At 36.3% G+C, this 26,701-nt stretch overlaps 1 protein-coding gene across 9 annotated transcripts in view; it reads left to right on the forward strand.

Moving 5' to 3' along the window:
- Nucleotides 1-26,701, forward strand: part of ARFIP1 (ADP ribosylation factor interacting protein 1) — a 40,627-nt gene that overhangs the window by 11,680 nt on the left and 2,246 nt on the right. For 6 of the 9 annotated variants that reach the window (XM_053940987.1, XM_053940989.1, XM_053940991.1 and 3 more), the window contains 6 exons: nt 4,487-4,601; nt 7,121-7,216; nt 8,609-8,718; nt 13,776-13,997; nt 17,397-17,554; nt 19,739-19,913. In XM_053940987.1, the coding sequence (XP_053796962.1) occupies nt 4,487-4,601; nt 7,121-7,216; nt 8,609-8,718; nt 13,776-13,997; nt 17,397-17,554; nt 19,739-19,913 (876 nt within the window). Of the gene's footprint in view, nt 1-3,116; nt 3,241-4,486; nt 4,602-7,120; nt 7,217-8,608; nt 8,719-13,775; nt 13,998-17,396; nt 17,555-19,738; nt 19,914-26,701 lie in introns of those variants that run through there. The other 3 variants (XM_053940995.1, XM_053940988.1, XM_053940990.1) reach the window with 3 other exon arrangements.

Below are 26,701 nucleotides of genomic sequence, written 5' to 3' on the forward strand. Positions count from 1 at the left end.
ACTTAGGGTAATTCTAGTTTAATTAATGTAGAACTGATTTAAAATATATTTCTACAGCCATGTCACTCTAGAACCGTGTCAGTCTAGAACTGTGTCTGTTCTAGAAAACTGCTTTGAGGAGATAAAAAAGTCAAATGTTCTTCATACAGTCTGAAAAACCAAAAATATGCATGTTAATGATGAGAGTGGGAGGGAAACTAAAACTGGATTGTAGTATGACATTAGGTAAATAAAAAGGATGTAGTAGAAAGGGTCTTCTGGTTGAAGAGCAGTGTATTGGAGAATAGAAGAAATGTGTTAGTCTGTTATTTGCCACTTCATCAAAGATTAAAGCCTTCAGGTCTTCTCCCATTTATTTATGTTGAATTTATACTGATTTGAGGATCTAGTGGCTCAATTAATGGAGAACAGGAACTGAGTGATGTAATGGGGCAAAGAGAAGAAGAAAATGCTGAATATGTACAAGGAGCTCTACTTGCACGTGATTTTGATAAGAAGTTAAAGTTCAGAGCCCATGTATCTTACTGAATAGCCGTTATGTCTATCTGCATAACCTTTTGTTCCATAGGGCTTGTAATCACACTTTAAACTGTGAACTTTACAACCAGATAGATATGTTGTAAATTTTTCCTGAAGTCAGCTTGAGTAGTTTTATTTAAAATGTCATCCACCATTAAAAACAAGCAAGCATATGATTGGTCTGATATTAGTTGTTCCACTGTTTAACTAGCCATTGGTGTGAGATTTTAAGAATATCTTAATGCAAGGTATTAAAGGCAAGTAAAACTGTATCTGTCAAACCTCCTGTTAGTACTAAGCAGAATTTAATGCTTAGTGATGCATTACTAATGGACTAATATAACTAAGAAATTAATAGTGTTGTTTCCTTAGTTGCTCCTTAGTTAAGTAAGTTTCTATAAATTAAGTTTTGGCTGGGTTGGTTTCTGCTGTTGGAGAAACAATACGGTTCTTGTCTTTCCCCTCTTCATTTTAGATTATTATGGATAGCATGATTGGGAAGTATAATTTTGGAAATAGTCTCGTAATTCAGCCAACATTCCTTCATGAACATGCATTCTGAACTACTTCTTTGCTGTGTCTGCTGTCTCAACAGGACTGCTATGTCAAAAATCCGTACTGGTTCATCAGATGATCTGTATAATAGAGTTGTGTAAATAAGGTTAACTTGACTAAAATATATTTAGTTTAATATAGTGATTTGAAGTCATTAAAATGGGATTCTTAACAAATGGTTAAAGTGGCTTAAATGTTCTATGATGTATAGGTTTGAACTGTCTTGACTAGACCTAATTAAGCTAGTGCACTTATTCTGTTTAGCTGTATTTCATGCTTTTGCTTCTTGCTAGATGTCTGAGAATGGAGTAGGTAATGCAACCTTTTAACTTGGGAATCTTCTGAGTTGTGGTTTTTTTTATACTTCTAGCTCTGGGTCTCAGTGAACTTACAGAATTAAAATGCTTCTGCTAGGTGGTAATTGCATAAACATGGTTTTAGCCTCATACAAATCAAAATTATTAATGAAGCATTTTTCTGGGAGTCTGTTCTCACTTCCTATCTTGTAAGAGCCAAACTTACATTTAGTGGGAACAAAAACAAAAGCTATTTATGTTGCCTTCTTAACATTCAAACATTAAATACACTCATACCTTCCTTTAAGTGTGACGTTTTGTGCAGTGTTTCTAAATTAACCCTCTTTGTAAGTTATTGAAGGGATAAACTGTTTAGTCAGGTTTTTTTTCTGCTGGCTTTTTTATTTATCTACACTTGTGTAAAGAAAAAAAAAGCAAGCACAATCAGTTGCAAGAATGACATTAAAACTTTTTGTTTACATACAGCAATGTGTCTCCCCTGAACAGTAACTTGCATGTTTGTAAACAACAAAAAGGTATTGTTTTGATAAGCACTGACTTTTTGTCAATTCTAGTCATGTGTAAATCAACAAACGGTAAAGTTTTCTTTTTAATTCATATGCAAGAGTATCATTTTTCACAAAGATATATTTGAACTGGTTTATAGGTGTTAAAAAAGGGGTTTGAATTGAACTTTGCCTTTCTTTAAATTGAACTTTGCCTTTTTGACAGTGGAAAAAAAGTAGATGTCTTCGAACAAGTATATGTTTGTATACATATACGTATGTATATATATTAGTGTAAAAAAGTCTGGTATATATATGCACAATTGTAGATCTTTAACATTTTCATATTCCAAATACCAAGTTTTTGTTTAAGAGATGGATGCATTTGTAGTATTTTGATTTATTTAATTCTGTAGTTTGTTCAGCTTGTGTTTAATTTCAGATTAGAATTACATTGAGTGTACAGAAGTAGTGAAGTTGCTTAGGTTTAGATACAAGAAAGCAGATGTTTACAAAGATGTTTTACAAAGCAGATGTTCTGCATTTTAACCTTAAATACAGATGATTGCTTAGATTCCTATTGCGAACCTGTTTAAGCAGGTTAGCTGTCTACATTTGTTTGATTTCAGGTTTAGATATTTCTGAAAACTACACAACACGCCAGGGTGCCTTCAGGAAAAAAATAATTCATGCCATGTCCTTTTTTGAAATCAGTGCATCTTCTCTGCAATCTGGTTATCCTTTTTCAAGTCTCTCTGCTTTTTCAGCTTCTAGTGACTTGCTACATTTTGAGTTAAATGGACTCTATTAGCTAAACTGAGTTGAAGCAAAGGTTTTCCAGCATACTACCAACTGCAAGTACTTAAATGGAAGCACTAATGTTAATTCAGTTATGAAGACTGAAAACAGTATGTATCCAAAGTTCTGATATGCTTAATTTGGGAGATCACGTTCTGCATATGACTACTATTTATTTTTCATGCTGTTTCTTTTTCTTCTTTTTCTTTTTTGTATGATGCTTCAGTACACAAATATGGCATGATCTATTATCACATAGCCTGTTCATGTAAGTGAATGTTTGGCTGTAGGAATTGGTTACTCTTTGCAGTAACATGCTGGGTTTTTGATGTCAGTGAAATTTCTGGAATTCACATGGCAATATTAATTTGCTGGAGTTCATATATTTGTAGTTCTTCCTTTTTTCTTCTTCCCAGAGGTTTGTACTAAACTGAAGACATCTAAATAAATCCGGGGGGATGTGATCCAAAATTACTTCTTGACAATCTGAGCCTCTAGGCAGTATCAGTACCATTCTTATGCGCTACCTTGCTTCTGGTTTGTGGATTGAGCGACTACAGTTACAGGTCAAACATGAATTAGATTGTAAAAGTTATGATTTCTTTGTAATTAGAAGCATTGCATGGATCATAAGCAGTTACTACATGTGTCTAGACACAGATGTCTTAAAGTGATATATAGCTTTTCTCTAGTGGTCCTCTATACTTACCCATTTTTTTACCTCTGTATGAAAGCAGAGGGGATGCAGTGCCTGACTTCAGACACTGACAGTTTACTGATTTCTTGATGCTTTTATTTTTTTGTAACTGTATTTTACCTTTTTGCTTTCACTTTTATAGTACTTTTTCACTCACTTTTTACTTGCATGAATTAATGGTTTTAAATTGCTTTAAAACCTGAACTTTTTAAAAGTATTATGTCTAATTCCATAACACCAGAGGCTTAAACTTCAATTAGATCACTGGCAATATAGTCCAGGAAATGTGGGGAGCTTTTTGCAGAGGTAAATAAGACAGCAAAAATGGGCAGTAGGATGGTATGTGAGCTGTGGTGTGTGGAGTCTTTCTTAAGCCTGTGCTGGGTTTCAGTGAAGACTTTGATTACTTGAGAGCTGGTTGAAATAGTTGATCTAGCCCTCAAAAGTTAAACAAGGTGATCTCAGGCAATTTTAAATGAAGGAGTTTCAAAAGCAAACAACAGAATAGGTGCTCAGAAGGAAGCTGTTTTAAGTGATGCCTTTCTGGATGTCTCTCCCATATAAAATATTGAACAGATTTAATGTGCTATTTGTAAGAAATAAGGATGCTATGAATTTTTAGGCTATTCCTTGCTTAGTGATTTTTTTTTTTTTTAATCTTCAACATTATGATAGTTGCTTCCATATTTTTGGTTTGTAAGGTGTTTTCTGCTTAATAATCTTATATCATTCTGCACCCCTGTCACTTTTTAACTGGATACTTTATTAAACTGACATGCTTGCTTGAACCAGCTTCAGACCACATGATGCTTCTGGCCACATTTTTGGTAACTGCTTCTCTAAGACATGGCATTCTACTTCGTTATCCATATAACAAAAGTATCTAGAATAAATACTCAGAATATACTTACAGTGTTTCTCATTCATTTGTATTTTATTTGTGCATACCAGTAGAAAGCAGTGACACCAGCAAGGACTTTTTAGGCTAAAGGCAGAATTGCTTGTCTGAGAGCTGCTGAAACTGTATTATAATACTTTAGAGTCGCTTACATTGCTGCTTTTTTTTTTTTTTTTTTTTGTCTTTAAGTTTTTCTTTTTATTCATATATTTTCCAGGACTTGAAATGTTCATTACCAGTTGGACTTGGACTTTCTGAAACCAAAATAATATCTCATGGCTTTGATGGTGCCAAAGAGGGAGTTGTTGAGGCAGGACAGTTTCCAAGTAAAGGTAAGTGGGGTTTTTTTGTATTTCTCAATTTAAAACCTTTTGTTTTAAAAACCATAATCTTACATGGTCAGAAACACAATGTTCTGTAGCTGCTTTGAGCAGTTTGGATGAATGTACACATTTGAGATTTGCATTACCAACAACCAGTTTATCTTCTTTTGTAGCTGGATTGTTAAGATAGAGAATATATGCTATACTTGTAGTATCTGTCAAGAGACTGGAGGAAACTACTTAGAGCTGAATTGGTTTGCACTTATGGGAAGGGAAGGCCTTGGGCACCTTGAACTGGTGTCAGGCTGAAGAATTTTACTATTACATTGTGTTGAAGTTTTCTTCACGTTTTGAAGTTATTGTTCTGATTTGAAACATAACTGGAGAGTTATTTATTTGTTAAACACACTTCACTGAGCGAGAGTAGATTAAAAAGTGGGATTCTTCTTGTCGTATTAATGCATGCCTTATAGAACCTAAGTGGTATTAAACAATGAAAAATGCAAAGTGATAGACAAGCCAATAATGTCACTATTTCCTGTCTAAAAGCAATAGAATACCATTACATTATATGGGTAAATGGTATTCAGTAAATTATGTACCTTTGACAGTTTCTGCATTTGAAAGATTTGAAATTATCTCAGTTATGCAGCTATGAAAATAAGTCTCTTTGTAGTCATTTAATTAATTTACATTTTGCTTCATTTCCTGTTTGGTAAAATTCTTGGCTTATGAAAACAGTTGATTTACATGTTGTACTTTACATATATTACAAAGTGAATGCTGTGTTTCTTTATGTCTTTGAAAATAGCAAAATATCTAGCTAAAAACTGGAGCAGATGGCAAACTGCTCACTATTCCTGCCTTTTTGTATTCTATTACTAGGATAACTGTTGCAGCTGTTAAGTGTATTAGCCTGTAAGGGAAAAGTGTCTGAAGATGTTTCAACAAACACTAATGTGTTTGAAATGCAAATGTTCTGTGGAAATTTCTGCACACAAATTAGGAGCTTTGGACACTTTGGCTATCACAGATTTTCAGCAAGGGTATTTCTTGGGATATTTCCTGATGTTCTAACAAAATCAGATAGAGAGAAGTGGTAAAAGCTAGGGCTTTCTATGAAACCATGGACAAAAGTTGAATGATTGCCCTATTTCTAAAAATTCTCTCTTCTGTTTGGGTGTCCTTATTAGGGCTTCGTTTTTGAATGCAAAGTAGACCGTACTGGAGAGGAAGGGCTTTTAGGATTTGAGGGATGTTGAATGCTGAAGCATGCATAAGGCTGTGTTAATACTTTGTCAAATGATAAGGATTTTTTTAACTGCTTGTCTTGGCTCGCTTGCTGAAATGATTCAGGCAAGATCTTGCAGTCAAACTTTTATGCCTGGATGAATTCAGTTGCAGCTCTTATGCAACGTATATCTACAGAAGGACACAGCAAGTGAGCTATCTTTGTCTCATCTTTTCTCTGCAGTTGGATCCAAATCATTGCATTTATTTACCCCATGTTAGCAGTGCTCTGTGGAGTGTTTTAAAGCTGATTGTTGATCCAATTACTTTCAGTGATGTTTTGGTGTTACTGATAACTAAATTTTGTTGAAACTGCAAAGTTTAGGTTTAATTTTCTTTCCCCTCAGCACACTGTTAGCCCTGAAGTATACTGGAATTTCTCAGCAAAAGCAATTAAAGTTCCTCCGCAGTATGGTGGTCATTCATCATTACAGAGGAAGATCTTACTTCTTTTTTAAATCCTGAAAATTCCATAAGGATGCTGGTTCAGATTTATCTGTTATGAAAGAGTGGCAAAGCTCTGAAAAGCATAATGAGCATAATCCTAAAACAGCTTAGAGAACACACACAGTGTAGGTCATTTAAAGTTGGTTGCTTTTTGTTTTGGTTTGGGTTTTTTTGTTTGTCTTTTGTTTGTTTTTTTAAGAGAAAAAGCAAGTGCTATAAAATTTCATTTGGGAATGAGTTTACACTCTTTCACAGCTAATAACTTGTATGATCTTCAGGATAGCTTATTGCTGCATGTTTACACAGACTTAAAAGCCGATGTCAATAAAGTGTATCTGAAATTGGCAGAGATTTCAGGGCTTACTTCACCTCTTAATGCTTTAAGTACTATTCAGTGGCAGTGCAGAGTGAATTCTACCTACACCTGCAAGAGAGTGTTTCAGCTACTTATTGTTACGTATTGTTATATAACAATCTTCCATGGAGTTTTCTGGTTTTGGTCTGTACTTCACTGATGAGCCCTTCAGTTGTATTTTGATCTTACAGAAAAAAAGAATGGTCATCATGACCTAGAGAAAAAGATTAAATCTAAGAAAACTTGGAGTAGTTCACATGGAGAGATGCACCTCTTAAAAAACATTTCCATCAGAAATTCCAACAACGTTTCTGTGAATACTTTTATAGTTGCTGAAGCAAATGCTTCTTTGTTTTGAAAATGTGTCTCTGTAAGAGTGCACATTCACTTTGAAGAAAAGATTATGTATTTTCATTGTTAAATGTCCCATTTTCAGGTTCCTCAGCATCACCCAAATCATCTGTTATATCTCCTAGCAGTGCAGCAGCTAGCAGACTGGCTGGACAAGGTTGTGATTTAATTATTCCCACAGGTATTAAAGCACTGAATGGATAACGCCCTTGTCTCTGCTGAGACTGTACTAACCCTTCCATGTTTCTAATTATTTGATGTACTCTTAGTTGGAAATGAAATTTCTGTGGGATTTTGGTGGCTTTTACTTCAACAGTTTACAAATTAACCTCTGCTTTCCTCTCTCTAAGCTGCTTTTACTCTGTAAAATTAAAATTATAGCTAATATTAATAATAACTAGCAGTAGATAAAATAAGAGTGACCAAAATCTTTTATTTAGGTTAAAGCTGAAACTTTTAGCATTTTTAGCATATTCCAGTAGACTATGGGGGCAGCCATTAGGAATGCACAACACTCAAACTCAGCTTTGCCACTTGACTCATTTTGTGCCTATGGGCAAATTACTTAATATCTTAGTCTGCTTACTTCTGCATAAAAGGAGAAAACTTAACTCAGTTACCTCATAAATGTGTTGAGAGGGTTAATTACTTAATGTTTGCACAGCATGTTGAAGATGTACAAACACAGTAGAACTTGATGCTAAAGGAGTATCTTGAGGCATCTGTATAGACTTTTTTCCAAACTCTTGCTTGCATAAATAACTTGGCAAGACTAAGGTGACTGTAAGTAACAGTAGGGATCAGTCAGGAGTAGTTAAAATCAATGTGGACATGAATAAATAAAAATGTTGCTTAAAAAGTGACGATACTTAGCAGTTTTTAATATTTAGGACACTAGGAATTTTGCAAAACTGAAACATGGAATCCATGTGATATCGCATACTAGCTTGAAAATGCTGAGTAATGGCAGTTTGTGTGTGATGATTGGCCTTAGGTATTTTAATTAGTTGCTTTAAATTTCTTCTTTGCTAGTTTGTAGAATTAATTGTTCCTAATATAATGAGCTAATAAAACTGAAATAAATTAAATATTGGCTGAACACATCTTCTGGAAAGAATGACTTTCATTGGAAAAGATTAAAAAACTGTTCTTAATGACAACAGTATGCCAGTAATGGTTGTTTAATGGTCTTCAGGTTGTAAACAGACTTTTAGATTGACTAAATGCAAAAGAGTGTTCAACTGTTGGAGTTTTTAAACATAGATATAAATGTCTCAAAAATAATAAGGATAAACCTGTCTCAAAAGCTGTTTTAAGCTTTCAGTGTGCTTAATTCAGCCTATTACTTCTTGAAATAGTGATATATACATTTTATATCAGTTTTAAAGTAAGTCTTTCTGGAACTGCTTTTAAAAACCTGCTTATTCATCTTAAGTTCATTCTGTCACCTTGCTCTGCTTTTGGATGTGCAATTGCACAAATCTTCCATACCTGCTACTAATCCCTTAAAACAAGCTAAGAAACAAAAACCCCAGACCCAAGGCCTTGAATATTTGCTTTGTGTCTGACACAGGGGGCAGAGCTCAGCAGAAGAGTGGACCTGTTGTGTTAGCAGATGAAGTAAAGAATCCAGCGATGGAGAAACTGGAATTGGTGAGAAAGTGGAGCTTAAACACTTACAAGGTATGCAGCTTTGTGTGTGTGTGTGTATGTATGTATTCTGTAAATGAGTTTGCTACTAGGTAGGAATAGAGCTGTATGAAAGTAAGCTGTTGTGGCAGTGAACATAAGCAAGAATGTATAGGAAAGGCTTAGTTTTCTTCCAAGTGTAACATTCTTTGTTAAATCCCTGGTGTAATGTGGAAAATCTTTAATAGGTATTACTGATTTAGCAAGGTAAAGAATGTTCCATTTCTAAAGTTCCCTTCATCATTCCAAATGTAGAGATTACAGCACTAAAGTTTGGAATTAAGTTTTTTTTGCTGGTTTTGAGTTGACTGCTGATAAAATAAGATTTTAGGTGATGTGAAAAAAATCAGGAGTATCTAGAAGTTCAAAACTTGTTAATTGCTATTCTGATGGTTCTGTTTCATCTTGGCTGATGTTTTTTTCTTAGTGTTGTAATAGTTGCTTCTGTTTGTGTGTGTTTTATGTGCTTATTCTTCATGATCAGTTCAGATTTGATGAAATTAAAAGGGTAACATAAGAATAATGAAAAGGTGCTTAAAGCACACCAGTTTTCTAGAAGTGACTCTCATTAAAAACCTATAAGGTAAGGAACAATTGTTACTGGAATGCATTCCTGTCAAAAGTTTAAAGAAAGACCCGTTTTGAAAAATAGCTTCTTGTTATACCTACAGCTTAAATAATAGAGTTGTGGACAGGTGCATCAGTGAGGTCTACATCAAACCATGAAGAAATTAACAATCTATGGCAAGGAAAGTCTGAATCCCTCCAGTGTTCTTTAGATCCAGATAAGAAAGAACATCCTCCTCAGTAAGGATGAGAAGCAGGGATGGAGACATTCTATCCCTAGTAGATGCTTTTGCTGTCTTTCTGATAGAATCAGAAGTTTATTTTTAATTTTTTTATGTCTAATTAAATGTCTTTTAGATTTGCTACTTGTCATCTAAATATTGCAGCAACTGCAGAAGTTGCAGTCCAATGGTATCCTGGGGTGCCTTAGGAAGAACATTGCCAGCAGGTTGAGGGAGATGATCCTACCCTGCTGTTCAGTCCTGGTGAGGCACATCTGGAGTGCTGTGTCCAGTCCTGGGCTCCTCAGGACAAGAGAGATATGGACCTTCTGGAGCTGGTCCAGTGGAGAGCAGCAAAGATGGTGAAGGGACTGGAGCAGCTTTTGTATGAGGAAAGGCTGAGGGAACTGGGCCTGTTCACCCTGGAGAAGAGATGACTTAGAGGGGACCTCATGAATGCCTATAAAGTGTCTGAGGGGAGGGTATCAAGAGGATGGATGCAGGTTCTTCCCAGTGGTGCCAAGCAACAGGACAAGAGGCAGTGGGCAGAACCTGATGCACAGGAAGTTCCACCTGAACATGAGGAAGAACTTTACTGTGCAGGTGACCGAGCCCTGTAAAAGGTTGCCCAGAGAGGTTGTGGAGTCTCCCTCACTGGAGATACTCAAGAACCCTCTGGATACAATCCTGTGCAATGTGCTCTGGGATGGACTTGCTTGAGCAGAGATGTTGAACCAGGGGACCCACTGTGGTCCTTTCCGACCTGACCCATTGTGTGATTTTGTCAGCTACTTTGGAGTGCACTGTGGTACAATCAGAACATGTACTATTCAGCTGAAGCTGTTCTTTAAAATTCTCTTGTCTCTTTAAAACATTGACTCTTGGGATCAAATCTCCTATACCACAACGAAATAGGACAGGACTTGGCCTTATTCTGTATTTTTGGTACCTTGATTTAGAAAACAAACCCACAAAAACTCACAATGTCTCAAACTCACTGGCATGAACCAACAGCCAGAGGACAAGTGAAAAATGTTGGGGAAAGGGGTCTTGGATCTCTGTTTAGAACACTATTTCTTTGGCTGTAGTGTCTGCAAAGTTTAGATTTTTTGTTTTCTTTTATGGCTTAAGCCTCCCCTTTGCTGAAATCCAGAATCACACCAGTAATGACATAGCAAACAAAGACTAGCATTTTCAGAAAACAACATGTTTACTTTTATCTATTCCCAAACATGCCAAAGGAGATGTGTCAGTTATGATCTTTCTAGAGTTCCATATTCACTTGCTGTTCACTCTTTTTTTTGAGACATAAGATCATTCTGAGAACTTACAAATTCATTTTGAGTTGATAGAGTATTGTGCAACTGTACTTGGAGATGTCATATATTTGTGTTGTGGGCTTAATACAAAAAGCATATTTGATATGGTTAAGGACAATATTTAAATTTGCAGACATATTGGCTTGCTTTGGTTCCCATCAGGAAGATCATGGGAAGAAGTGTCCTCCTTATCTCATAATAGCTAATTGTTCATAAGTTTGAAGATGCAGAAATAAAGGACAGGAGTAAATGTCAGTACTTGAATCCCTCTGAATTTAAAATCCCTGGTATTATTGTACCAGACATTAATCTACAAGGGGATTTAGTGGTGAAATTTGCTGTTAGGAAGTTCTTTAGGAATCTGACATGCGTAGTTCTTATACCACGGTGTCTGTATCAGGGGTTGAGAAAGCTAAATTACTGAATGTGTTCAGAAGTCATTCCCATCTGTAAATGCCTTTGTAACTACCATTGCCCTTCACATTCTCCAGTCAAATGCTCCCTAGTAATCATGAGTTAGTGTGAAGAGAAATTGCCCTTCTTTCCATAGTCTAGTGGCAAGATCTTGTTCTGTTCTTTCTTCTCTCCGTGCTTTCTCCTTTGAATGAGAAAGAGGTTTTCAGTCTAGCAGAAACATTTAGGCCCAAGAAAGTCAAGAGTCTTCTTGACTTTCAGCAATTCTAACAAGCTTGTCTTTTTGTTTTTCATACAACTTCTTAAACTTTGAGGGGGGGGAAAGGCAAATCTGTTTTACAAACCTCTCTAACACTGGGCTAATAGAACATTTATTTTATGTCCAGAAATGCCTCTGTTCATCTTTGGCATATACAAGTTCAAATATATTTCTCTTAAATGTATTCTGGTAACCTTTTTTTACTCTGAGTTGTTTTTCTTAAGCTTTGCATTGGATGACTTCTTTTTGAGTTGCATGGTCTTTTCTATGACAGTTTCCTTTATAGATACTCTTAGAACAAAGTACAATGGAATTAATGTGTGGAATTTTCTTTGCTAGTGATAATACAGAGCAACTTGTATGCTTGTACTAGTCCACTTAGAACTGGAGTAAATCAAAATAGATTAGGGCATTTTCTTTAGCTTTTGCTGCATCTAAGTTAACAAAGTATGCAATCTAAGTCTTTCCAATTACTGGTTTTTCCTCACTTGTCATTGCTGGGCTTTTTTAGGTGTTTTGCTGTGACTTATGAAGCAAATACCCCTTGGCTGAAAATAATTCCTACATTTGTAATTTATTCTTGCTTTCAAAAATTTTGCTTTCCATGATTTAGATTTTTCTCTTGCATTTCTATGGGGGTTTGTGTGTGTGCACGTCAGCTCTTTTGGAAGATAGCCAAAATTTGACCATCGCTTCCATAGTTCCTAATGAAAGGCTCATTTATGCTCTGAGCACACTCAGAGCTGTATTTTGCAATTTCTCTTGGAGTCTTTGGTAGTAAAGTTGTATCCTCTGTTATGATTTGTTATGCTCTCCCAAATTTCTGATGCTTAGCAGACAAACATCACCTAGATTAGCTGTGCTTTTTCTTGTGACTTACTTCAATCTAACAAAGTAGCCCAAATAGTCTGTGTCTTCTGACCTAAACCTTATGGGTCATGACCAACTTGATCTCCTTGATCATACTTGAGTCTCTTCTGTGTTCTTCTATTACATTAAGAAAGGACATGGAAGTTCTAGCAGGTTGAATGTGCATCTCCTTTGGACATGAGTAAAGATGGTATTAAACTAAAGTCCTTGAATTGGGAAACCCTGGGAGATCCAAGGCTGTGGTATATTTTGGGACTATGTTACAAGATAAGTTTGGGCATTATCTCACCAAAAAATAATTTAAAATAGCAGCTCTGTACTTAGGTTAAGTCCTTTCAGAGCAGTCGTGGCCTTGATTACCAGCTTAATTTCCTTGTACCTTTTGTTGCTAGCAGTAATTTTTCATATTTCTAAGTTGGTTATCCATTCACGCCTTGTGACCACAGATTAACTTCAAGTAACTTACTAGAGCAGTAAATAATTCTGCTTTCCATAGAGAAACTGTATAGCTTTGCTACACATCTGCTTTGCAAATGTCTTCTCCCATGTCTCAGTCAAGGGAAACCCCAGTGTGCTTCTTGGGAGGCTCACTGCCAAGCTGGGCTCGAATCTCTGGCAGAGAAGGTGTCGCAGCTCAGTGGAATGTGGTAGCAGCCTGCTCTGTCACAGCCATAGGCTGGGTGAGAGTGTCTACAGCTGCGTAAGAGCACATTTCCTGCTCAGTGTGTTAATGAACTGCAAGCCTACTGAGAATTTGACTTATGACAGAAAAAAATAGTTTTTCTGAGTAAATCATCTCCATTTTATAGATGTGTAAATAATAAGTGCATTTTAATACTTTTGCATATTTCTCAGTAGGAGTTCCCAGTTTCCTAATCAGCTTTAAAAAAACGTGCTGAAAACCACCACCTTCTTACTTGCCCCCTAAAAAAACCCTCAAAACTAACATTTCTGGAAAATTTAACATGGATGTTCAGATCAGATAATTGGTAGACAAAGCCCAAAAGATTACTAACTAGACGTTTTTATGCAGAATAGTAATGCTCCTATTAAGTGACTTAAATGCAATGGGCTAAAATGCTTCTTTTAACTTAATGAGATTCACCAAACCTATAAAAAGATAAGTGTTCTTTTACTTGAGAAACAATTAGTTATGCTCTTGATTTGCTAACTTGAATATTCATCTTAGTAGGAGTTGAGACTTGTCCAGCTGTTCTTGCTGAGTCCTGATAAACTTCTGAAGACTGTGTTGTTTTTTCAGTTTGTTGTGCAAACTTATATTGGGAGGGGTGGTTGTGAAAGAATTGTGTGTAATTATATGTCCCTTGAAGCTGAAAATGGGTGTATGCTCTGTTGTCTTGAATATACTTGAATCTTTATAATTTAATTTTTTTTCTGCAGTGTACACGTCAGATCATCTCTGAAAAACTGGGTCGTGGCTCAAGAACAGTGGACCTGGAACTAGAAGCTCAAATAGATATATTGAGAGACAACAAAAAAAAATATGAAAATATCTTGAGACTGGCACAGACGCTGTCCACGCAGCTCTTCCAGATGGTACATACCCAAAGGCAACTTGGAGATGCATTTGCTGACCTGAGTTTGAAATCATTGGAACTTCATGTAAGGCTTTCATAGTGTTAAAAAAATACAGTGGCAGAGATGAAGATAAGCCTAATTGACTCGTGCAGGGTATCTTCTAGTTAGCAGCTAGTTTTATAAACATTGTAGTTAACAATACATTACATGCTCTTTGTGTTGAAAGCTTCTGTGATTCACTTAAAACTGTAGGAAATTATTGAAATTACTGTAGTTCTTTATTGTTTCTTAAATGTTAGCCTCTAGTTGATGGTTAAACTCAAGAACTGACAATTTTGCTTTGTAGAGAAGATGCATTTTAGTTTTAATTTTTCACCTAATGAAATGTCATCAAAGTTCTCCAGGGTGTTACATAATTTCAATTACAAGATGTCTTTGGGGAATGTGCCTGGGAATAAGTAGATTAGGGCACATTACTTCACTTGTGCACATTGAATGTGAGTAAATTATTTTTCTGTAGCATATTTAAGCATTGAGATTTGATCTCTAAGTACTTTTTTGATCAGAATTTTCCTACTAATATGATTAATTTGTATTCTTATGTTCTTATGGAGATGCTGAGCAAGAGAGGCAATCATGAGATATCTGGGTTGTTATGATTCCATGGTTTAGAAGTTTATGTAACACTGGCACTTTCTTTTGCCAGTAGTAAAGCTGTTTGCTGCAAAGAGAGACAAGGTGCATGTTGCTTACAGAGTATAGTAGCTGTCTTTTTTCTACATTGCTTGTTCTACATTTGCAAAGTTAAAACAATTTGATCCTTTGGAAAACCAATATTAAATGGTTTAATAATTCCCTGAAACATAGCTGCTGAAACAGCTCAAGTTATCTTTGTGATTTTAAAAACATCTGTCTTCGTAATTGTCTTTTCCCATTGAGTTTTAAGGGAGTAGGTGGAGTTCATGCTTGCACAGAGAAACCTTAAGTGATAGCTAGCTGAAAAAATGTGAAACTCCTACACTAATGTGGAGGAATTTTTAATATTAGTCTGACAGATGACAATCTGTGAATGTAGAGCATTTCTAGCAGTTAAGAAATTAAATTATCTGCTAAAAGAAGCTTTTATAATCAGTTTATTCTTGACACAAATATGGGCATGTGGTTTGTGGCAGATCTTAATGATTATTGTGAAGTATGTGCTGAAACTGGATGTTTCTTCCAAAACTTGGATGGAATCTGGCATCTTGCTCATTTAATGAATCTTGGGCTTTTTCCCATGATTAGCTTGTAACTTCTAATGGGAATACTGATCTTCCAGGTTCTTTCAGCGTCTTGTATTGGTCTTGGACTTTGTTTCCATCATTCATCTCTTGTGTAGATTCTTGAATGGGGTTGTTGATGAAAATCAAATAAAGGTTTCTGCTGCTGTAATAAGAGTTATCTAACCTTTGCTTTTTGGAGACTTGCCTGGTGTTTGTCTCTTTCTTCTTTATGTTTTTCCTCTGTTTAATATGTAATGAATTATCATCTGTAGCCAGGCCTACTTTTGGCTATTTGGATTTTTGCCTCTAAAACTTGTGCAGGACTAAAAGTAAAATTTCTGAACAGATAGTCTTTAATGTTTAATGTGATAACAGTATATATAAGCTTAAATAAAATTTAGAAGCCCCCCAAGTCTCAAGGTAATACTTTTTCTTTTCTACATGATAGCAAAACAAATTTTTAATGTGGTATCTGGTGGGGTATTACTTCATGGGAATGGGTTGCTGTTTCTCTTCTGGATGCAAAGATAACTGCTGGTTCCAGGCTCATGTGCCTCTAATTATACAGGCAGATGAATCCCAATTTTAATTGACTTTAGCTTAGAGTATGAACTGAGTGTAAACTTCGGGTGTAGAAAGGATTTCCTCTGTGTTTCATAAGAGGTATCTGCAGAGGTCATGGACAAAACTGAAAAGTTTGTATGAAACTATGAGCCACTTGAAGGAGACATGATTGTTGGTTAGCATATTCCTTAGTACTCCAGGCCACTGCAGACCAGTCCTTCTTACCTCCCCCTTTGAACTGATAGTGTTTTCATTGGGGTCTGGGATGAGAGGACCAGCTGGAGAACTAATTGCAGTCTTTTCTGCAGGAGGAAAAATAGATGGGACTAAGCTGCTACAAGGGGCATTTCTACTGCTGTTGTCTCTGCCAGCATGCTGCTATTTCTTCTCTGTGCTAGCAATCGTGTTAGCTGTGTAGCTGGCAACACTAGAGCAAAGCCAGCTGGAAAATACTTGTTTTGGGTTTTTTTTCCAGCAAAATCTGTAGCAATGTAGCCAAATGCTTTTGCTGCCCAAGCAGCTGTACAAAGCAAAGATGACAGATCTTTAGCAGCGCTTACAGGGCTTAGCTCGTAAAAACTTGCTCTAATTTCTCTTCCTTTTTTCTTCTCCTTCAATTGCTCACTTCCACTGCACCTTCTTTTCTAGAGGATTCTTCCCTTACCATTGCCCATTACCTATTACCCTTACTTGTCATGAACTTGTTAACATGAAGTATCATTTGGCTCTAGAGAAATGAAAGGAAACTGGGAGAATACAGCACTTCTGAGTCAGTTGTTGGCAGTGTGCAAGCCTAAAAAGACCAAAGTTCCAAATATGAGCCTATTGTATTTTATAGTCATTACAACCAGGGATTGTACTCTTTTCTGAGAACTCCCATCTCTAAAATACGGAGATGCTATGCGGATGACATATATATAATAACTGGATTCATTTGGCATCCATGCATTAGGAAAATCTTTGCAACCTTGCTCAGCTCACTCTGCTGTTAAATAAGAGACATGGACAAACATATGTCTAAATGTGACTAAGATGCCTTGGAAATAATTTTGCCCTCGTCCCTTTGAAATTTTTGGATCAGCTACATTAAAAATTTTATTTGCTACTCATTATAGTGCAGTGCTCTTCAATTATTTACAGCCTATTAAACCATGATAGATGTTGGGGTTTTTTTGCAGTGCTCCTTTACAGAATGTAAGAATAAAACTTTATAGCTAATTAATGCTGTGTGCCCTTGTGAATTTAGTTACATTGCTGTATTTAATGTAGCAGTGTCTCTGTTTGTATTAAAGTATTAGCTAGACAACCACAAGAGATGCTGAATCAAAACCCTGCTGAATGGCAATGTGAAGATTGCATTAGCACTTACTTTTAAGTAACATTCAAGGTATCAGAGTGCAGAAAAAAGACATTATAAATTAGGGTTTAACATCATGTGTGGTAACAAAATCGTAAATTATGTTTTACTGATGTTGGAGAGATTCCATAAGAACTGTGAACTAAATATTGTATTGAAATCATATTGGTGTAATCATAATCATACCCAAACAGAAGTGAAAGACCTGCCACATCTGTGTTTGCATTTTTTATATAGTTGCTGATGAATGCTATAATTTCAATTGATCTGCAGCTTTGTTTCTCTGTTCTTTGTTTATAGGAGGAGTTTGGCTACAATGCAGACACGCAGAAACTTCTAGCTAAAAATGGAGAAACACTTCTCGGGGCTATTAACTTCTTTATTGCCAGTGTGAATACATTGGTGAATAAAACAATTGAGGATACGTTGTTGACTGTGAAACAGTACGAAAGTGCCAGGTAGTTATCCTGTGTCTAGCTCTTTTCCTTATGAATTAATCCTCAGGAAGCAGATTCTGTATCAGCTTAGGCCTTGTATTTGAGTGACTAACCTGTCACATAAAAACCTTATAACACAGCTCTCATCTAATGAGGGTTTCTGTTTAACTGTAGATGACTGCACAGATCTTCAAATGTTTTGTACATGTTTCCTGTAGACTGAATTTTACTTGTTAGCTGTAGGAGTGATTACAGCTGGTTTTTCCCACGTGCTAGATTAAGGTGGATTTCTAAGTAGCGTGACAGTGGAAGATTAACACTTTTATCCAGCTGCATTGCAATAGGTAAAATAATCTCTTTGACTGAAAGACATTTAGTCTTGTGCCTCTGATGAACAATGCCTGCAATTCACGCTCTGGTTTTTATGCAGAAGTTTCAGGCTTGGTCAGAAAGGGGAATACAAACCAGAAATTTCTCAGTGAGTGAATAATGGCTTTCTTATCCCAGAGAAGGTTACTTTTAGATGTGTATATTCTAAAGGTGGGTTCCTTTTTCCTATCAGGGACTTGTAGTTCTTTCTGATGAGTGGTTCCATTCTGACTTTCTTTTAATTACCAGAATCAAGTGCATTTCTTTTAATTTGACAAAAGATGTAACTTATACGTATAATTTTTTGTAATATTTGGGGTCTTTTAGTTCCAAAATTGCAAACTGCTTAAGTTTTGAATTTCCCCCTTTTTTTAAATTGTTCTGTTTTAAATGCTTATTTTTGAACAAAATAGTAAGTTATTTCTTTGATATTTAGGTAAACACTCAAAGGCATGAAAAGTAGACTTAATGTGTAGATAAGGTATTGCTTTATTTTTGACATGTGTTTAAAAAAAAATAAATAATCGGTTCATACATCCAGGTATCCTCTGGAAAATTTATGCAAAATAAATCTGCTGCGGTTGTTCTTGTCAGTCATTTTCAATATATGGTTCTTCCCTCCTGAAATACCTTCATTGCTTTCCCTTTCTGTTCACTAAAGAAATCAAATTTTGCTATTTTAATAAGGCAAATAAATGACAAAGGTTCTTCACTGGCATGGCCAGTTCATCATTTTGCACTGTGAAAATAGGTTGCATTTATTTCTGTGCCTCTTTTTGTGCCTCTTTCTGTGCCTCTTTTTTCCCGGTTGTTCCCTCTTTGTTCCCGGTTGCACTTTAGCATTCATTTGTTCCCCTCTTCTGTCAACTCTCTATAAGTTTAATAGTTTCCTTTTTTGAATTAAGCCATAAATTACATATGAATCCTCAATCATAGTGGCAATGAGAATCAGGAAGAGCCCTGTGAATATTACTCCATGTACCTCTGAAAAGTTTGTATTTTTCTTTTGAGCAGTTACATCAACTGAAAATTGTGTTTTATAACCAGTTTTTAATCCTGATTTGTTTCCAGTTTAAGAAATGTCTGTAAGAAAGCATGTTTAAAAGGTCAAAAATAGTGTGATTTGTCCCATTAAAATAGGTGGATATGCTAGGTTCCAATATTTGACAACTACAAAAAATATGGAAGGAAGAGTGATGCTCTGGGCAGGGCTGCACCATCTTTTTGCAGTCTGTTTTTCCATAGGACAGACAAGTTCTCAGAAAAGTGTTTGTGAAAGAGCTATGAAACTGTCCAGTTAATGCATATGGAGCAGCCTGGAGCATGCTGAAAATGCTTCAGGTCAGAGTTTGGTGTATGTGACCTGTTCCTCAAACATCTGCTTAAAGGGGGTGTCATGCTCTTGGTGTGCCTCTTACTCTCAACAGAAACTCTCCAGTGAACTGATTCAACAGCAGAAGAATGACCTGAAAAATATTTGCTAGCTTTTTCTGGGTTAGCAGGTTGAGATGTCTCAGGAGAAGCTCTGACTATTGAAGCCTGTACAAAACAGGGGCTGAGAGCCTGTGGCTGAGACAGGAACAGAAAAGGGAGGGTGCTTTTTGAGGCAGTTTTGTACAATGTGCTTGATAAATAGGAGGAGGGAGAAAAAAACTTGCCCAGGTTTTTTTTATTGTTTTTTTTTTTGTTTTTTTTTTTTGTTTTGTTTGGGTTTTTTTTTTTCCTGTACTTAACTCTTTTGTTCATCTTCTGTTGTACTTGGACTTACATGTGAGGTCAGTTTTGAGGCACTGCCCTTAGATGGTTCTTTCTTCCCTTCTCCTCTTTCTTCTTCAGGATTGAATACGATGCTTATCGAACAGACCTGGAAGAGCTGAATCTTGGCCCTCGTGATGCAAACACTCTGCCAAAGATTGAACAATCACAGCAACTGTTTCAAGTGCATAAAGAGAAATATGACAAAATGCGTAATGACGTATCTATCAAATTGAAATTTTTGGAAGAAAATAAGGTAAGCTACTACTTCTCATGTTATGATTAGGAGTTTTGTTAAACAAGTTACTGCTTTCTAGACATATTTTAAGTAGTTACGTCTTGAAATATATATTCATTTAGAAGCAGAGCTAGCAAGGAAAATAAGCTGAATTTTTTGAATCCTTGCTGTATCACTGGGGGACACACTTTTACAGCAAGCAGCTTTAGAAGTCCCTAATCAAGCTGCTCCAGCTACAAATAACAAACACTGTGGCAGTAAGTTTCTTGTTGATACAGGAGGTTTCAAGTTTGCAAAAACATTACTTTTTTCCAGTTTACTACATTTAATGGTTAAATGAGTCACATAATTACTGATTTAATATTCCAAGTAATACGTACTTTTGGCAACATTGTCATGGAGGTTATGCACAAAGAAAGCAACAGACCTTTGAAGAGATTTCTTCAAACTTAAGCTTTCTTTAAGAATTTGAATTGAGAAGTACTACTTTCTGTAACTAATGCCTTAATAATTTCTTAGTTTAAAACAGGACTCTTGAACTGTTGGTTTGAAGGGTAGGTTTTTTATTTCCTTAAGTGTTTATTTCAACTCTACCATTTCATCCATACTCTCTTTATGATGGAATTCTTACCCTTCTTATTCTACCAGGCAAAGATAAAACTGCCATACAAAACTTTAAAACTGTCCTTTCATTGATAAGTAAGTCCTTTAAAATTGTCTCTATTAGATGTGAAAATTATAGTCTTTCAAGATCTGATTTTTTGTTCATACTCATGGTAAATGAGATGGTTATAATCATGTGTGGCTATATTTCCCATGTCTTCAGAGGAAGGAAAAGGTGATTAAAACTTACATAGGAGATAGTTGTCAGTTTTTCCAGGGTTAACGTTATCAGTGGGTTAACATTTTCAGTATGGATTGATTAACGTATTTTAAAAATTTAAACATGGGTCACAACAGCCTGTCAAAGAATATGTGACTGGCCCCAGATTACAATAGCAAACCATGCTCCCTGCCTGGAAGGAGGAAACTTTAAAGGAAAAATCATAGGGACAAGTTAAACCAATTAAAATAGATTATTATTTTGTATTCATGAATATATTATCACATATTCAGTTGCATCCGCTTCTTAGAATAAAGATGGGGCTCAGGGAAGAAACAGGAACCATGAACAGATGATAAGAAAAAGGTTGAGAAAATAAGCAAACAAATATATGCTTAAAACATATCTCCTGAGCACTGTTCCTTCATACAGGTATCTGCCTTAGGACTCCCTCATCCGGAGTTACATAGCCATCAAAAGCTGGCTTTGTGATGGAGGTGACTAAACTGGTGTTGGCCTGACTTTATTTCTGGCTCTTGCTGAAAAAATTGGAAAATAAAAGGATTGAAAAAATTCATATTGAAATTAATTTTCTTGAAGAAGCAGAAGTCTAATCTAAATGCTGATACTGATTCTTAAATTAGAAAATGCTCCTGAGAGCTGGGTTTTAAAACTATGCTAGGTTGAAAACAGCTATGATGAAGGTGTCTTCCTACTCTCCCTGCCTTTTTTTTTTTTCTTCTTTCAGTAAGTTATTTGGTACCACTACAATGTACCTCTGTTAAAGTGGTTTAATCCTTTCAGCTCATATCTGTACAGGAATTCTGATGCTTAAGTTCAAATTAGTTTAAAATAGGACGTACCCTGCTTCCTCATGGTTTCCATTATCTTCCACTTACCATTTATGTTTATATGTATAGGAAGGCTTCAGAGCCAAAAGCATTTTATTTCCATATTGTACAAAACACATTTCCATAATTTTTAAACTGAATTAGAAAGTTTATGAAACACTGAAGAAGTTGTCTTCCTAGTGACAGTCTTGAATTAGACCAAGCATCCTGCTAGCAGTCACAGCCTACAAATTGTTTCTGAAAGAGATTGTTTTTTCCTTCCTGCCTTTTAGATTAATACAGTAGGGAATCTCACATGCTGAAGCCTTTTTATCAGTGGTTGACATTTCTCAGTTTTGACACTAGAGATGTAAAAATATTTACTAAAGGCTGTGTGTAATTTTGTTCCCAAATGAGCTATAGAAAGAACTTCCTTTACACTTAAATACTGGCTTAAATATAATTATCTGCTGAGAGCTTTTCTGAGGTAAGCTTTACTTTATTTTTTTCTGTTTATTGTGTAAGATGACATTTTGTCATCATGGCAAAAGTTTGAAGGGAGTGAAGGAAGTAGCTTACCCTGTAGTGTAGGAGAAGCAGGTAGGATGGCTAGTGCCTGCCTTGGAGAAGAAGGGCATAAATTGATGGAGAAGCAGTGGAAATGGAAAGTGATGTGTTGCTGTTTTCATCAGGGTCCCTGCTCTGAGGCACAGAGCAGCAGTGTATGAACCTTGCTCTGCAGTGGCCTTGGACAGAAAAGCTCAGTCTGTGGTTTTCCAATCTTTTGTTTCCTGTGGCTGAGAGTGCTGGCACAGAAGCATTGCCTTTTACACTTCAGCTGCCTTTCTAAAAAAAAAAAAAAAGAAGTGTAAGAAGGGAGCAGGATTAGCAACAATTCTGTGCTGTCTGCTCTTGGTGGAAAGGACTTGTTCTCAGCATAAAGTGAGCATTCAACTTTTTGTAATGGCTGTAGGTGAACAGAACTTTGTTTTCTGAGCAAATATGCTCATACTCATCCCTTGATGAGAATCTGTTTTAAAGAGAATAGCTACTGGAGGAAAGAGAGTATTTGATATTCCAGGAGGAGCAGAAAGAGAGATCAGGAGAATCCTTGCAGAGTTCCCATGTAACACTGGTTGGTAGGACTGAGATGGGTCCCAGTGTGGCTGTCTGATAACATTTCTTAATTAAGTGCAGAGATCAGATATAGAACAGAATAAACCTGAAACAACTTTTTAGTTCAGGTTTTCCCTGTTCTTGCTGTTCATGGCAGCATAAATCCATTGGTTCAGTCAGGAGCAGTTCAGCTATCAGAAGTATGTTCCTAGTAAATGGTGCTGCAAAGAACCTCTCAAGCCAGTTTAACTGGCTGGTGGGCTCCAGTTGGTCTGTGTTGCTGTGAATGTCACCTAAGAACCCATAATCTAGATGGCCCTATCTAGGTTTTCCCTATATGGGGAAAAAGCATCACACGGTTGCAGTCTCTTTGTGCCTGTTCTCCTCAGTTCATATGATAATATTTCAAATAAAAGCCCTCAAAGGCTCAGGGAGCTGCATTTACAGTAAAGCTGGAATTGCAAGTTTCTGTCTGTAAAACAAAATTACATAAGATTTCCATTGATTTTTATTACAGCATTTGATCTTGAAGTTAGAACTCATTTTTCTTAATGCTGATACAAAGTTTTATTGGTGCTGTCCCCAGCTGGCAGAGTTCTGTACAAGTTTGTAGCATTTGCTAATGACTATAATAATAGTTGCATTAAAATCTGCATCTTACAAATAGTTATTTTTTTTAAATAAGGATGATGTCCTGTTCTTAGTTCAAAGATTTTTGTCATTTCTGAAAACAGTTTTAGGTTTTGTCCTTTTGAGGAAAAAAACCCTGTTACTCTTGGATGCACTTGAGAAATGCCAAATACCATTTTGTGTAGAGAAAGAAATTGACTGCACTTCTGTGAACTGTACTTCAGGAGTTTGATCCTTAAATGCTTGCTTCTACAAATGAAAGTGGTCTGCAGTCCAGTGGAGACCCACATGATGAAAGTGTTTAGACTAAGTACCTTCAAATTAAGATAGCTAGGAGAAGGGATTGTGTTGGTTGTGAGGAGGTACAGACTCACAGATAGACTCGAAGGGGTATTGTCTTTTTGGTTTTTGAGATGGCTGAAACAGGCTGAATGAGGAGGGTGTAAAGAAATATGCACTTACTGTTCCACAGAAAATACAGTGTTCAGAGGGAGGTGGGGAAAGAAGACAATATTTAGAAAGAGCTGAAATGTTAAGAGCATCCATGTGAAAAATCAAATCCAACCTATAGTATCTTGTGTATATGACACTTAAGTCTCCTGTATAGGGTGTGTCTACATGTAGGTTTTTATGCTTATCCATAAAGTTCAGTTTTGTTTTGAGATACATGTGCCAGTTGTATTGTGAAGTGCTTACTTTGCTTATAATTAGGAACAAATAGTTCCTAATTGTTAACAATAATGAACAAGGAACAAAGATTTTAACTGTTGTTGAACTGTAAAGCACGATGGCTTTTTGACAGCTATGTTAGTCACACATTGGAACCTGTATTTTAGCTGTATTTTAGCAGCATACCATTAGCATTCTTTGATTGAGGCAAATCTTCAAACACTTCATTCCTGGAGTCAGTGCTACAGCTTGGTGATCAAGAGTTGGCCTTTACTGCTTTAATCTGACAATTGTTTCAAGGCTTTGATGCAAAAAAAAGTAATCCCTTCACCACCCCCCCCCCCACGCTTTTTCCCCCATTGCCTTCTCTGTAGTGTTTGTAAAGTGTTTTTGCAGCTGTGTAGAGAATCAGATTGGGGAACTGATCCAGGTTAAAGCAGATACATTATTGTCTGCTTAATTTTAATCTAGATCTCTTCTCTGATCCAACTGACTGCGTATCCGCATGAATGGTTTGCCAACAGAGGGCTAAGGTGAAATACAGTGTGGAAGTTGCAATCAGTGACTGGATATGGGAGTGGGTAAGATATTTACCCATTTCCCAAGATGGAGTGAGATTCTTTCATGGGAAAAGCGGGTAAATTTGAACTTGGTTTTAAATGAATAGTTGGGTTCCAGTCCTTAGCTGTGGTTGCAGGTGGTTTTGCTGTGGACATAGGGTGTTTTGAGGTGTTACAGCTTTTTTTCTCTTTGCTGGCTGCTGTCTTTGTACAGTGTCAGACAGTTTAAGTGGTCTTTTTCTAGAAAAACTTGTATTGTAAAGTTACTTGAATGAAGCTATGGAAAAGAAGATCCCACCATCACTTTTGGGATTCACTTATAACAATCAGCTTCTGAAGGAGGAGAGTAGGAGTTCTAATACTTTGAACCTCTGGAAGCAGTTTGATAATAATCATGAAATTTATACCACAATGATCTAGGGGATAGAACCTCATACAATGAGGTAGCTTTAGTAGTTCAAAAAACACCTCCAAAACAAACCATATTTTTTCAGTCCAAATTATCTGCCTCTACACTGTCAGTTCCTGCTTCTCTCTGTCTGTGTGTACACATCTTTGAGCCTAGGCCTGACTGACTTTTTTAAATTATCAGAAGATTTTTGGGGCAGTTCACAGAAAGTTTATGTTAAAAGCTACCCTAACGAAATACCAAATATAGTCTCAGACTGATGAAGTAGGGCTTGGGAGGGGAGGTTCGTTACCCCTGTTTTATTTGAGTTCCTATAAACCGTATGAGTAAAACTCTTGTAGCATTTTAATAATATGCTGTAACAGTGAGTGTACTTCTCTGTAGAATTCCTGGTTTGGATTGCATGAAGTCTTGCATGTCAGTGACGAAAGAATCTGATCAAGGAAAGCACTGTGCTTTCTGTCTAACCTTTTAAAAGCAAGTCCTTCATGTTGTTATGACATTTTCCACTTTTTATTAAAGTGTAATATTTTGGTAATTAACATTTTTATAGATGAAAAATCCATATGTTTATATACCCATCTGCCCACACAAACTGAAGAAGAGGCCATCTTTTATGACTCAAAAAATAGGTTGAACTCTGTTTGAACAAGTGTGGTTAGCTAAATCCTGTCTCCTAGATGTTAAAATGTCTGTATGTGATAAATTCTGTAAACTCTTCTGCAAACTAAAAGTCGTCTAAAGGTATGATGGGCAGTTCCTTTCTAACCATTCACACCCCTCATGTATTTTCTTTATTCCTTTTGGTGGAATAAAGTATCATTTTACACTATTAATGAGACAAAAAGCCTATTCTTTGGCATGTATTTGCATAAATTAAGCTGAATTATTAGGGGAAACATAGGGAGAAAACATAGGGATTCCAGATTTTTAGATTGTCAGAGCAACTTAGATGAAAATTTGGGCCAGCAAAGAAGAGGTTATCAATTAATTTTTGAATTGAGTCTGCTATTCAGTTAAAAAAAAGTGATATAATCAGAAATTTTAACTTTGTGCAGAACTTTTATATATTCCTGCAGGGATATACACACACATGCTCAGCCCTTTATTCTCAAGGAATTTTAAAAATATATTTATTACATTTCTGAATAAATGTTGCACTCTTCAGGTGTCATAGCATGTCAAATATAATGGTGGGGGGTTTAATTAGAAATCTTTCATTAAATGAAGATGATAAGGTGTTTCTGTATTGAGTTGCATGCATTTCAGAGAAGCACAGTAGTCAATAACAAATAATCTGTTAAAACAAACATGGCCCACTGGTAGGCATAGGCCAGACCTGGCCCAAAGACAGTTTTGATTCCCAGCATGACAGAAGTAGACTGTCCTTTCTGGATTGTGCTGAGAGACGAGACAGTGATCTAAAATTTGAGTGGAGAAAACTTAATCTTTTACCTCCCACATCTTCTCTTGGGGCTCATTCAGCCACCTTGTTCCTCTGTTCCCTTCTATGTTGGCTGTCTGCTGCTGGGCTCAGCATTGTAGGCTGGAAACAAGTACAGGGCCACCACCATGGGGATTTGGGGTCTGACACAAGAGTAAGGTGGTGCTGGGCTGAGAGTACACTCAGGAACAAAAAGGGTTTGGCTGCAGGAGAAACTGGACAGATGCCTTTCAGCATACTGCTGTCCATTCACTTCAGGTTTCCTGGTGTGCTAGGATGGAAGTGTAACATTTGCTTAACTTTAACTTCATCAGTGGGGCTGCAG

This window comes from Vidua chalybeata, chromosome 4 (genome assembly GCF_026979565.1).
Source record: "Vidua chalybeata isolate OUT-0048 chromosome 4, bVidCha1 merged haplotype, whole genome shotgun sequence".
In the NCBI taxonomy this organism is placed as follows: domain Eukaryota; kingdom Metazoa; phylum Chordata; class Aves; order Passeriformes; family Viduidae; genus Vidua; species Vidua chalybeata.